Source organism: Podarcis cretensis, assembly GCF_951804945.1.
Source record: "Podarcis cretensis genome assembly, chromosome: 4".
Classification (NCBI taxonomy): Eukaryota; Metazoa; Chordata; class Lepidosauria; order Squamata; family Lacertidae; genus Podarcis; species Podarcis cretensis.
The window spans coordinates 65,409,404-65,422,972 of record NC_137173.1 but is presented as its reverse complement, the minus strand read 5'-3'; the positions used below and the strand labels follow the sequence as shown (position 1 = coordinate 65,422,972).

At 42.2% G+C, this 13,569-nt stretch overlaps 1 protein-coding gene across 5 annotated transcripts in view; it reads right to left on the bottom strand.

The window, feature by feature from the left end:
• The window catches only part of LOC307213990 (uncharacterized protein), a 269,322-nt gene that overhangs the window by 196,218 nt on the left and 59,535 nt on the right, over window positions 1–13,569 (bottom strand). Inside the window, exon 1 of one of the 5 annotated variants that reach the window (XM_079972324.1) lies at window positions 7,625–7,670. The exons of the other annotated variants lie outside the window; for them this stretch is intronic. Within the exon in view, the coding sequence (XP_079828450.1) occupies window positions 7,625–7,629 (5 nt within the window). The 5' untranslated portion in view covers window positions 7,630–7,670. Of the gene's footprint in view, window positions 1–7,624; window positions 7,671–13,569 lie in introns of those variants that run through there. 5 annotated transcript variants of the gene reach the window in all.

Genomic DNA, 13,569 nt, shown 5'->3' with positions numbered 1-13,569 from the left:
TAAGTTTACATATGTTTTAATCTTCTGTGTTTTTAATTATTTGAATGATTTAAATAAATGTTTTTACCAATAATTTTATTGTTTTACTCTTTTTGTAAACCAACTTGAGGTTTTATTACAAGCAAGCAAGTTATAAATCTCGGGGGGGGGGGGGGAGGCAAACAACCTTCCAAACAGTGAGGCAGGCAGTCCCATGTAGGATGCATTACAACAAAACACGCACAGGATTGCACTGCAATGTTATTCATGCCTTTGTAACCCCATTACCTTATTAAATTCACCCTGTTGCCTAGAGCAGGAAGAAACATGGACGGTATCAAAGAATACCACTGTGGATTCTAGCATAAATTTTTAATTCAGTTATTATTCTGATTAATTTAAGTCCACCCAAAACTCACTGAATAGGGTTCAAAGCATTTGGCTGGAAGTTTCTGTTAGATCTTGTGCAGCTTTGCTTCAGGCTTCAGCTTGCTTCAAATCAAGGTGATACCTGAAAACAGCACCAGTAAAAGCTGTGAAGTTTCATCACACACCTTCCTTTCAAAGATATGTGAATTTTAACAAACTTCTTCACAGGCCTTGGTTGTTCCCCCACGTGCAACAAAAGTGGGGAAGTTCTGTGCTTTAGTCTGAAACTTTACAGTATCTCTTTCATCAAACCTTCAGAAGTAGTAATTTGAACACTGTGCTGAATTGCATCCAAACTAAATTATATTTAGGTACCATTGAAATTAGGGGACACAGGTGGCGCTGTGGGTTAAAGCCTCAGCGCCTAGGGCTTGCCGATCGAAAGGTCGGCGGTTCGAATCCCTGCGGCGGGGTGCACTCCCGCTGCTTGGTCCCAGCGCCTGCCAACCTAGCAGTTCGAAAGCACCTCCGGGTGCAAGTAGATAAATAGGGACCGCTTACCAGCGGGAAGGTAAACGGCGTTTCCGTGTGCGGCTCTGGCTCTGGCTCTGGCTCTGGCTCTGGCCAGAGCAGCGATGTCACGCTGGCCACGTGACCCGGAAGTGTCTCCGGACAGCGCTGGCCCCTGGCCTCTTAAGTGAGATGGGCGCACAACCCCAGAGTCTGTCAAGACTGGCCCGTACGGGCAGGGGTACCTTTACTTTACTTACCATTGAAATTAATGAGGTTTAAGCTAGCTATGGCTGACTTTTCAGACTGATTTCAATGGGACCTAAGAGCAACATGAAATCTGAACCATACCTAGTCAGGAATAGGTCCTACTGAATTCCATAGGGCTTACTCCCAGGGTTAGAGTGTCAGCCTTAGTCTAGATCCATGCCCATATCTAGCAGTGCAAACGAGTTGACCTAAGACTCATTGCCAAGGGCCTAATCCTAATAATTTGGGGAGGGTGTGTGTGTTACATATAGTGGAGGAGCTGATAACTTCAGTCCCTGTCTGAAGTTCGTCTTCCACTTCCAAGCAGCTTCCAGGATGTGTTGCAAAACAGAGCAACATCATACAGTAGGTGAGTGGAGAGAAAGTAAAGCCAATGGGTGAAACATGGTCGATTACCAATTGGTTAATCGACATGCTTTGTACATCCATGGTCATTCTCAGAGGAAAATGCTAAACATGAATCCAGAAGAAAAACAGTTGACACCTACTTCTAAGAAATAGCATATGAAATGGCAGTCACTGCAGTCTGTTGATGGGGTTTACACAACTGAATCCATCCATAAACATAATATAAATACATAAATCAATTCAGAAAAAAAGCAAGTACTTGAACATCCAAAGTTTGATGTCCTTGTCATTTGATCCAAAGGGTGCTTTTGAATGGTTCACTATGTACATAAAACAAAGTGAATTTGGATGTAAATTGTTCATTCCCTGAACATTGCAAAACAAGCAATGCATTTTGTGATATGCATGAAAATCAACTCCCTTTTTCCATCCAAGGGAAAGCCATGCCCAATACATTCTGTCAACACAGATTAAGATTATATTACTAGAACTGCTGTAATTGGGTCAGAATAATTTGTAATATACCGTATTTTTTGCACCATAACACTCACTTTTTTCCTCCTAGAAAGTAAGGGGAAATGTCTGTGCGTGTTATGGAGGGAATGCCTACGGGTGGCGGGGGGGGGGGGATCTGCTGCAGTCGTGAGCAGAGGATCCATGGTTCCCCTTCCTTCCCTCCTCCGTGGCTCACTTTGAAACAGCAAAGCGGGAGAAGAGCCGCTGAGTGGGGAGGAGAGAGGGACAGAGAGCCTGCTTCTTTAAAGGAGCAAAGCAGGAGAGGAGAGGAGCCGCTTACACGAGTGTAAGCAGCTCCTGTCCGGTTGGTTCCTTTAAAGCAAGCAGGCTCTCTGTCCCCCTCTCCTCCCCACTCAGCTCGCTACATAGCAGCAAAGTTTTTCAGCTCGCTAAGCCAGGGATGAGCGGGGAGGAGGAAGAAAAGCAGAGCCTGCTTGCTTTAAAGGAGCAAAGTGGGAGAGGAGAGGAGCCTTCTCCCCTTATACCCCTCTTCTTCATTATTAGCAGCATCCTTCTCCACCCACCCCACGCGTGCTCCTTGTCCCTTGAGTGCTTTTCCTTCCCTCCCCACTTAAAACGTGGTTACAAAGCATGGATCCACATGGATCCTCAGGATTTTTGCATTGGGCTACTCCAAACTCACTGTCAGATCACATGTCTGTGGCCAGAGCATGAACCACAAAAATCATACATCCACTGTTTTGTTTAGAATTTTTTTTCGTTTTCCTCCTCTAAAAACTATGTGCGTGTTATGGTTGGGTGCGTGTTATAGAGCGAAAAATACGGTATATACCTTCAAGCAATATTATTTTTATACAATCAAGTAAGACAAAGAAAGGAGTGGTTGAGATAAAAAAAGGAAAAGTGTTATTGGGAGTTGAGTAGCCATATACATGGTCACCATTTGTATTGTGACAGTTAATCAGAGCGTACATTTGCCCAGAGTGTGGGGTGATCCAAGTAAAAAATGAAGGAGAGGACCTGACTGTAGGTATCTGATGGAGATGGATGGGTGTTCAAGCAGGTAAGAATAGCAGGGCTTGATAGAGGAATTGTAGGGATGGTGGGTGATGATGTTTCAGCCACTAGAAACAGTGCAGTAGAAGACATAAGAAAAAAGAAAGAGAAGAGAAAGGAGGTTGCTACCACCACTGATCCATCAACCATTCCGTTTCTCAACTTGTCACATACAAGGGGTGTATGGGGCATCTGGGGAGGAAACAAGGTGGAAGAACATCAAAGAGGCAATCTACACCATAGTGATGTTCTCCTTTGGCAAAAGAGAGCAGCAGATCCCTAACTGGTTTGAGGCTGGTATTAAGGACATGGAGCCTATTATCTCTGCAAAGCATGAGGCTCCTGTGAACTACAAGCATGTTCCCTGCAAAAAGACACTTGCCAGCAGATTGCCAGACATTGTGCCAATGACTACTGGCTAAAGCTGTGTCAGAGTATCCAACCCTCTGCTGACACCTACTGCAGCAGGCGCTACAGGCTTCCAACAGTTTGACTTGACCCCCCAATGGCATACTCCTCCATTGTCTCCCAAGACACACCTATACCAACAGCAACCTATATTGTCATTTTCCCAGATTGGAGGGATCTGTAACTCTCAGCTAAGGCTATATTAATCTCTCAATTTCAGTTTTTAATCCCCTTCCCCCCGTCTTCATTTCAGTTCCTTGCATTTCCACATCAGTTTGCAAATCTTTCTCTTCCAGCCCTATTTTCTTTGCTGGGTAAACACTCCCACAGGTGGCTAAAGATTCCCTCTTCTGTGAGCCCCGTGATGATCAGCCCCACACAGCTACTTAGCTTTTCCCTAAGATTAGTAGCAGCTTGCGGGTGGGTGTGACTTCCATCAGAATTGTGGGAAGGGAAGGATATATCTCTATTTTCCCTGCAATCTCTCTTACTGGGGAACAACTGGGAGTGTTTAAAAGGGGGCTGCACTGCAGTAAAAAAGGTCCCCTTGAGGGATAAGTGGGAAATAAACAAACAATTGCATTTGTCTTGTGTCCACCCACCCAACCACTACTTCCTGCTCCTTGGCTACTCAGTGGACAGTTATGTTTTTGGACAATGTATGATTAAGCAGAGGGCTAGAAGCTGCCTAGAGAGCATAGATTGCACATTTATGAACAGGAAATCAGTTTTAAAGAAATAAAGGAAAATTCTAACATAATGTTTAAGGTGTTCAGTCACACTTCTAGTTATATTGCCCACTCAAAAGGTTCGTGCTCTACAGTGCTTCCTCTTTCCCTCTCCTCATGGAGTGCCCCTCACATTAGTATTTTACTGCCATGTTTTCAATGTACCCATCATATGACCATGAGGTTAAACTCAGCAAAATTTGCTGACACACACATGTGGTAGTGGATGTGGATCTCCAGCCAACTGCAGCATTGAGCGTGTCACATCCTTATGTGTTACAAGATACTTTTCTCTCATTCAAATGTTAAAGTGCTTCATCATTGAGTATGCAATGGTCCCACTCGAAGCCCTTCTGTGGCTTCAAATTTGAGATAGGCTTCACTTTCCAGAAAACAGACGACTCTGCAGCACACAACTGGTGCTGATTTGAGAACAGTTCTAACCTCAAAAGTCAGGATTCAGCTGAACGTGAGATTGTGACAATTTTTCACATTGTGCTGTGAAGGGAGGAAATTTCATATAATTTTTCTTCCTAAAATATTAAGGCTCTCCTTATACCACAGATCACATTTGAATTCCAGTAAATATGAAGCAAAAATTAACAAGTTTTTCTAGGTCAGTGCACTAAAGAGAAATGCAAGTTTAATCCTCTTTCTTTATATAGCAGGTGTGGCAATTCACCTGGGACTTCTCTGCATTTTCTGTTGACACTTTTCTGCCACTGTTATCAAAGCTTCGGCTTCCAAACTCTTATTTCCAACCATCTACCTGTCACCAGCTTATGTTCATTCCATAATAATCTGACAGCCCATAGATAGCTACAGCAGGCATCTAAGCAAAGACTTCTGTCGGATACAGAAACAATTATATTCAACTCCAGGATATAAAACATTAAAAAATAACAACACATGTGTATGTTTATTTTAAAGCAAACATAATTTTAAAATGCTAATAAATAGAATTGCCTTTCTTTGCTGTTAAGGGTATATTCTCCTGTGTGATCTAGTGTAGTGTAGTGGTTAAAGTGTTGAACTAAGACAAGGGAGACCAGAGTTTGAATCCTCACTCAGCCATGAAGCTCACAGGGTGACTCTTGGCCTAACCCAGGGCTGGCGCAAGACATTTTGACACCTGAGGTAAAACACAAAATGGCACTGATTCTCCCCACCACCAGGGAAGAAAGGGTGAGTGGAGATCTACATCAGGAACGAGGGAGGAATCTAATCAACCTTACCCAATAGTTGAACCGGGAATCAAAGGCCATGGGGGGGGGGCATTCTGAATCATGCTAGGATTGATTACCAACAATCCTATTCCCACCAACTATCATAACTCATGAGTACAATCAGTTTGCTATTCACTTATAGGCATTTAAAAAATGACAGAAAAATATATTTTCCTGATATAGAAGATAAGGGTCCTCTTTCCGGGTAAACCTACCCTTCCCTCAGGCTGAAATCCATGGTTTCTCTTTCACAGGAAGCCTGTGCGATCATACTGCAAGCAGTTTGATTTGTCAGAATGCAAACAGACATTGAGAAGACCACATCAATAGCTATTGATGCCCTTTCTGTGCAGGCAGGTGTGCTAACTTAGCTTGCCTCAAACAGGTAACATTATTTTCCTCAAACACTCTGAAGTCCTTCTGATTTCTTATTTTCCTTTCTTTCTCTCCCTCCATCCCTCTCTTTGTTTCCAGTGAATAGCATCTGCATCCACAGTTTTGAGGTAGGTATTTTTAAGCAGAAGCTAATTGTTCCATTCCAAAAGTGGAGCACATTGAAAAGAACTCTGTGGTGACGCAAGTGTGTGGCAAGGACGTTTCATCCACTAAGAATATTTCATCATTGGTCATTCTCATCAGCTTTATTTGATAGTTGTTTGGAAGCCACCCAATGGCCCTTTTAAAGAGAACACTCATTCAATATCCCAATCTATTGGACTTTGCAGCTTTAGGCAAGACCCAAAGAGGCACATAATGCCTTCAGATCCAATATGGACCCTCCCTGACATCAGCTGCTCACCTTTGCTGCCTTTCCGGTGCATAACCATTATCACTGCTCACACCAACAACAGCATGATTGCCATTTTACCATATTGGTCAGGAGAGCATACCCTCCCCAACAGCAACTGGAATTTGAATTAAACACACCTTTCTTTCTATACCGAGGCTATTTTATATGTACGGCATGCAGGAACAGTGCTTCTGAGATGGCAGGGGTGGTAGGGGGAAGTGGCAGTGACAAAGCGGAGAACTGGGAGACCAGTGCTTCACCCTTTATCGCTGCCATTTCAGATTGATTGTGCACATAATGTTTTTGATATCTCTGTGACAGAGTGGTGGAGGCAACAAAGGTAAGCTACAAAGGAGATGCAAGCAACTGTGCAAGGAGCAAGACCGTCTGCTGACTCGGAGAAATTGGTTTTGCAGCACTTCTTGTAGCAGAGGAGTTTATTGTATCCATTAGTATTGTAAACTTCAGGAAGAATTTTCTGACAGTGACAGCTGTTCGACAGTGGAACGGACTCGCTCGGAAGCTGGTAGACTCTCCTTCCTTGCAGGAGTGCAGGAAGGGGGTTGCGGGGGGTGCGGTCTGCCCCGGGTGCCATCTCTGAGGGGGTGACAAAAAGGCAGGAGGATCGTGCCGCCGCCATGCACGGAGGATTGCCCTGCCCCCACGCGGCGCATCACCCCGCCCTCCCCTAGGTGCACAGCATGGTTGCTGCTCTGGGCGGCCATGCAACCAGCTCCGCCACTGCTTCCTTGGTGGGTTTTAAGCAGAGGTTGGATGACTACCTGTCATGTATGATTGAGCTGAGATTCCTGCAGTTGAACCAGATGACTCTTGAGATCCCTTCTAACTCTACAATTCTATGATTTCAAAAAAGTACCACGTATCTATAATGGAAACATCATTAAACATGTAACCATCCCTCCCCTTTTCTAGAGAGTTAGGATACAATCCTAAACACACTCACTAGGGAGTAAGCCCCATGGAACACTGTGGGACATGTTTGAGTATGTTTGCACAGCATGAATGACTCTTGCTTCCATTTACATGAGTATGAAGAACATATTTTCCCAGTAATTCAGTGCTAGTGTTTAGCGCACGCATGTTCCACAAAGCAGAGGAAATCTATGCATTTTTTAAAATTCCATGCATCCTTATGCAATTTTCCAAAACATAATGAGTATGTTTTGGTTTTTTTAATAGACCTCTCACATATTTGTTAATATAACATTTTATAAATGGTAAAAATACTGGTTTGGTAGTTGGGTGGAAGACAGGCATCTTTGTATGTGCTTTATTGATACTGAAAATATTCCTTTTTCTCTGAGGAGGCAGCACATTTGAATGAGTATTTCATTATTTGCAATACCTTACAGGGCCATAAGGTTGATCATTTGTGTTTTCTACTTGAAGAAAATGAAGTTTTCACTGATCCCAAATACTGTTGTCATGGTAAGGAAACTAACCTCATGCAACTCTTTTTTTCAGTGCACAAGTTCAAACACTCTGCATGATCCAGAAACTCCATCTGAAAAATGTGCATACGTTCAGTAATTAAAATAAAATGTCATGGAAATACGTATTTCATAAGTGTTACATTAAGAATTGCTTAATATGCACCATGACAGAAAGTTCCCTCACAAATTCAAAGCAAGCATAATATGAAACAGGTCTACTAACAAGAGCCTTTCTTAATCCTGAATTAGACTTATATCTGAACTATTAACCTGTTACCACCTTTAATTTAGACTCGATTAGCATTGATTTTAAAACCTAATACTATAATACTCTATAACAAGAATAATTGACTTTTCTTTTTACTGCAAAGTAGGTCCACATACTTCATAAAACTTTCATTCTCTACTTTACTACTGCATTTTATTAACCACAATGACCTAGTTAATGTGATGCATGGTTCATAGCAAATGGTTGCCCAAATAATTTTGATCAATTCTTATCATTATAATTCATCCAACAGCAATTCAAACAAGTCTGTGACAAAACATAGGGAAGGACATAGGAAAAGCAAAATTGAAGTCAATACCTTTCCCAGGAATTTTTATGCCAGTTGCAAAGCACTGAATAGTAAGCATTCTAATGTTCCAAAGATTCCCTCCCAAAGGATGCCACATTCAGCAAACGGAGCTCAGCAAACACACAAGCTAAGTGCACAGGGCTATTATATGTATGATTTAATTGCCAGTGCTGCAAACTTCCATAGGCCACAATTCTGTGCATGTACAGGAGCAGGGGAGGGAACTCGCTGAATAGCAAGCGAGACCAGGCTTGAGGAGAGACCTGGGGGCCATATTGAGAGATGTGGAGGGCCTGAGGTTCCCATCCCCTACAAGAAAGCCTCTGCAAAATCATTGTGGATACTCTGAAGACCCATGCACATTACTAGAAACAAGCTGCATCTATAGAAGACTCCAAAGCAGGAAGCAAGTAGTGAGCCATTTGCTCCACTGACAAATAACGAATGGCTATTTGCTGGCAGACCCTCCAAGTGTCCCTGTTTTCCAGGGACGTCCCTGATTTAGAGAAGCCGTCCGGGTTTCTGATTTGATCCTGGAATGTCCCAGTTTTCCTTAGGACATCCATATTTTCATTTTGAAATATTGGAGGGTATGGAATTATCCGACCCCCGAGCCATCTGAAGGCAATCCTGTATAGGGAAGGTTTTTTTTAATGTTTAATGTTTTATTATGTTTTTATATATGTTGGAAGCTGCCCAGAGTGGCTGGGGCAAGCCAATAAAATGTGTGAGGTATAAATAATAAATTTTTCATTATGAAATGGGATGTCCCTATTTTCATCGGAGAAATATTGAAGGGTACGTGTTGGGTGTGGACTCAGCAGAACTTTAGGGTGAAAACTGGTGCAAAGGTGTTTTTGCAGGACTATGAAACAAAAATGTAGATATAGTCAGTTCACATTGGTTACATCACGATATCAGTCAATGCCATTAAAAATTGCTGGACAGATTGCAGATCTGTACCTTGATTGCACAGGTCACAGAATTTGAAATTGAAACTCCAGCCCTAAAGTCAAACAAATCACATCTGTTTCACAGACAGTACTGAAGGTTGCAGGGGATATTTTTAGATCCAATTGTGGGCGTAAAAATCACACTGCACTGAAGAGATTTTGTGCTGCAACTGTGTAATCATTACGGAATAGTGCTTGAAAGCTGACTGCAAATGATCCTTGTGAAAAGGATCTAGGAGTCTTGGTGGACCACAAGCTTAATATGAGTCAACAGTGTGATGCAGCAGCAAAAAACGCTAATGCTATTCTAGCCTGCATCAACAGAAGTATAGTGTCCAGATCAAGGGAAGTAACAGTACCACTCTATTCTGCCTTGGTCAGACCACGCTTGGAATACTGTGTCCAGTTCTGGGCACCACAATTTAAGAAGGATGTTAACAAGCTGGAACGTGTTCAGAGAATGATCAAGGGTCTGGAAACTAAGCCCGAGGGGAGCATTTGAAGGAGTTAGGTATGCTTAGCCTGGAGAAGAGGAGACAGAGGAGATATGACAGCCATCTTCAAATATCTTAAGGGCTGTCACATGGAAGAGGGAACAAGCTTATTTTCTCCTGCCCTGCAGGGTAGGACTCGAGGCAATGGCTTCAAGTTACAAGAAAGGAAATTCTGACTAAACTTTCGGAAAAACATCCTGACAGTAAGAGCTGTTTGGCAGTGGAACGGGCTCCTGCGAGAGGTGGTGGACTCTCTTTCCTTGGAGGTTTTTAAGCAGAGGTTGGATGGCCAGCTGTCATGGCTGCTGTAGCTGAGATTCCTGCATTGCAGGGGCTTGGACTAGATGACCCTTGGGTCCCTTCCAACTCTAAGATACTATAAAATAAAAATAAGTGCACAATATCATGAAATATATAGGTGCTTTATGATACAACTGCATCATCCCTATCTCTTCTCTTTCGTGCTACATCATTAAACACTTTACAATTCAACTGTGTTGCTGTTTTTCTTACTGAGGAGTAAAGAATGCTAGCCTCAAGTTTATCAACCACTAACACAACCAAAACCTTGGTTTCCAGTAGCTTCAGCAATTGTGGCATTGTTATTGTTTGGCAACCCATGCACACGGTCACAAAAAGCCATTTGTTATCACAGGAAGGGACCATGGGTATAACCTGTAAAACTATTTTTTTAAAAAAATAATAATAATGGGCAGATTTCAGATGCTCCTCTCAAAAATCCTTTTTGTCATTACAATGGAGTACTGATGGAAGCAGTCAATTAAAAAAAAGAAATTGATTTTCTAAAGTTGACAAATTGAGGGTTGTGTAGGAGGATCACAGAAGACCTTTTCTTCATCACAGTGTCTGTGGCCTACATGAAAATGGGGCTGGCTGGTGCAGGCTGAAAGTGCACTCCCTCCTGCACCAGCCAGCCTCATTTTCATGTTGTCCTCAGTAGAACTGAAGCTTATCCATTCCAGCCATGAAAAGCTCCTTCCTCCACATCCAGCTTCATCCCTGCTTTGCCAGCCCATTTGGTGGAAAGCATTCCCCGCCATGTCGCTTTAAGGAGGCCCTTCCCCTTTCATGACCTGTTCTCTCCTGAGGTATGAAACTTAATAGGTTCCAAACTTAATAGGTTCTCCTCACTTCAAAACCAACATAAAAGCTGGTTATACAAAAGACCCACCATCAAACCGTTACATTTTTATGTGGTTCATTTGATTGTTCATTCAATCAACAGTTTTATATTGAGCTCACCCTTTCCCCCCCCAGGATGAGTCCTCACAAAGTGTATGAAACCAATTGTAAAATATATTTAAAAAAACAGCAATTTTAAGTCTACAATTGTATTCCTGTAAAAAGAGCAGTAAACACGTCAAAAAGACATTGCAAAGAAAAGAATAAATAAAAAATAGATTTAAAAAGTGGATGGCAAAATAGCAGAACAAGGACTTCATTTCATCCGCAAGACTGGGGGTGTGGTGCTGATGGAAGAATCCTGACAACAATAGTTGAATTATGGTGGATTATATTTCATGCAAAAGGCAATGGTGGTGCAAGAAAAGGACCCAGAAGCTTCTCATCCTATTAAAGCATTATTTTAAAAAGAAATTCAACATTCCAATTTAGTTCAGTATAAGACATTTATTCTCACTAGTCAGATGGCTGCATACATCATGTTTTGAATTTACTACCATAACATGCCACTTATATAAAAATCATTGCCTTTTACAGTGATTTTTTATTCTTGGCTGTAGCAATGCATCCTATTTATATGCACACCAAGTACTCTTAAAATAACTCCAAGCATATCTAAACTCAAAGAAAACCAACCCAAGGATTCAAGACAACCACCTGGTAAAATGCTAATGGCATATTTAAAACAGAACATGTTGATATATAAGGATATTTCAAATTGCCTTGTATAAGTTGGCAGTATCAGATAGATAAAGTGAATTCTAATTAAATCCACAGGAATTTTCTGGGACTCCGGAACTCCAACTTGCCCCGGTTTTCTGATGTATGGAACTATATGCTAGAGAGTTTCAGCTAAATGAATACACTGCTGCAAAGCCACTCTTACTGAACCTGAAGCTCTGATTAAGCATTAGAAACCCAAGGGAATTAATTTGCAACCTCTGTAGTAAGCGCAACACTTGTGTTGAACAAATAGAAAAATCGACTGGCGTAAATGAATTTTGGTGGGTAAGCAAAATAATAATAATGAGGTGCCCATGTCAATGACACGGGTGCCTGCTGGCAGACTGCGACAGATTTAATGTCAAAAGCTTTTATTGCTCCTCAGCACTTCACGTTTCCAACCCCATCCCATGGCCTATAATGGGCAATTTATATGACCTTTGACGAATTTATTGCAAGCTTTGCTTTAAAAACATAATTCACACCCACACATGGCAACTAGTTGTGGGCATAACTAGTTTCACCTATAAGGAGCAGAATATCCACGTTCAAGACTGTAGCACAATTGCCCGCAAGCATTAATGGCACAGTTCTGCCCTTATGTGGAGAGCTTTCCTTCCATAAAATGCCAAAGCAGAGGGTGTGATTTGGATCGATTCTGTAGTGTGGAGGGGGCTGGGCTTTAACACTTTGCCCCATTCTGGGGTCCCTATCCAGATTGTGGCTCCATACCTGCAATGTGTTTTGCAAGTACAGGCCATGCTTGTTTCAGAGAAAAATTTTTATTGCAATGTAAATTGCAGGTGTGGGGACCCTGATCCAAATCAGGATTGCAGCAGGGGAGAAAGCCCCCTTACTACCCCTTCTAGCTCCTTGCTGCCTTTTCTAAGGTCCCAATCTAAATCACCTTGAAAACACTGGGAATTTATTTTTCATTTTTCGGTGGACTACACTCAAGGATAGAACTAAATCATTAATGTCATCCATAGTTTGGGGCCTTAGATGGGTGGTCAAATTATTTATATGACTAGTTGCTATGCATTGCAATCGACAAGAAATTAAGCCAGCAAGAAGAGTTTCTTCAGAAGCTGGTGTGAATGGGCACTCAGGGGCCATTTCATAGGGTTCCAAGAAGTCCTGGAGTGCTGATTGATGGAGACCCCTTTCCTTCCTCCCAAAGATCATTGTTAGCTGGAATTCATAGAATAGGAAAAGGTAATATAGCTACTTGAAATGTTCAAAGCTTGGTGCTGATGGCTCAGAGGCTTCTGCAGACAACACTGCAGAATCACTCTAGAGTGTCTTGCAAAACAAAAGTAGGCCAGGCAGACTTCACAATGGGTCTGTAAGGCATCTGTCTGAAACTAGCCAATGGGAATCTATACAATCCTGTCTTCGTAAGTACAAGTGACTCGTAAGTAACCAACCTACCACGTTTCCCACTCCCATACTGTAAGCCATAATGTGTTCCTGTGGTTAGACAAGAGTAAGGAGAACCAAGTACCATTAAATAAATGAAAAGAAAACCTGTCTTTGCCAGGAAAACACTATGATGAGAGGATATTAGAGACGCATGAGGACAATATATGCAAATAATGCCCAACTCATATGTGCAGTGCATCACTATGAACATTCTCCAACTCATACCTCATCACCAAGGGCCTGAGGGCCAAAGTACACAGCCATCCTTGTGTATGCCTCATTCACACCAAAGTAGCTCCTTGACATGAAAATGAAGACATGGGGAAGTGATGTAAAACCCTTCCTCTGCTGCACCTCTTTCTCCATTGCTCCAACTTGGGGGGGGGGGGAAGAGTGTATGGCCCTCCAGGTTTTTTTGGACTCCAGCTCCCATCATTGTGACCATTGGCCATGCTGGCTGCAGCTGATAGTAGTTGGGGCTTTGTTTCCTTGCTATTATTATTAAACTGTATATACTGCCCTATACCCACAGGTCTCAAGGTGGTTCACAAGATAAAATCACTATATAAAAAACACAAAAT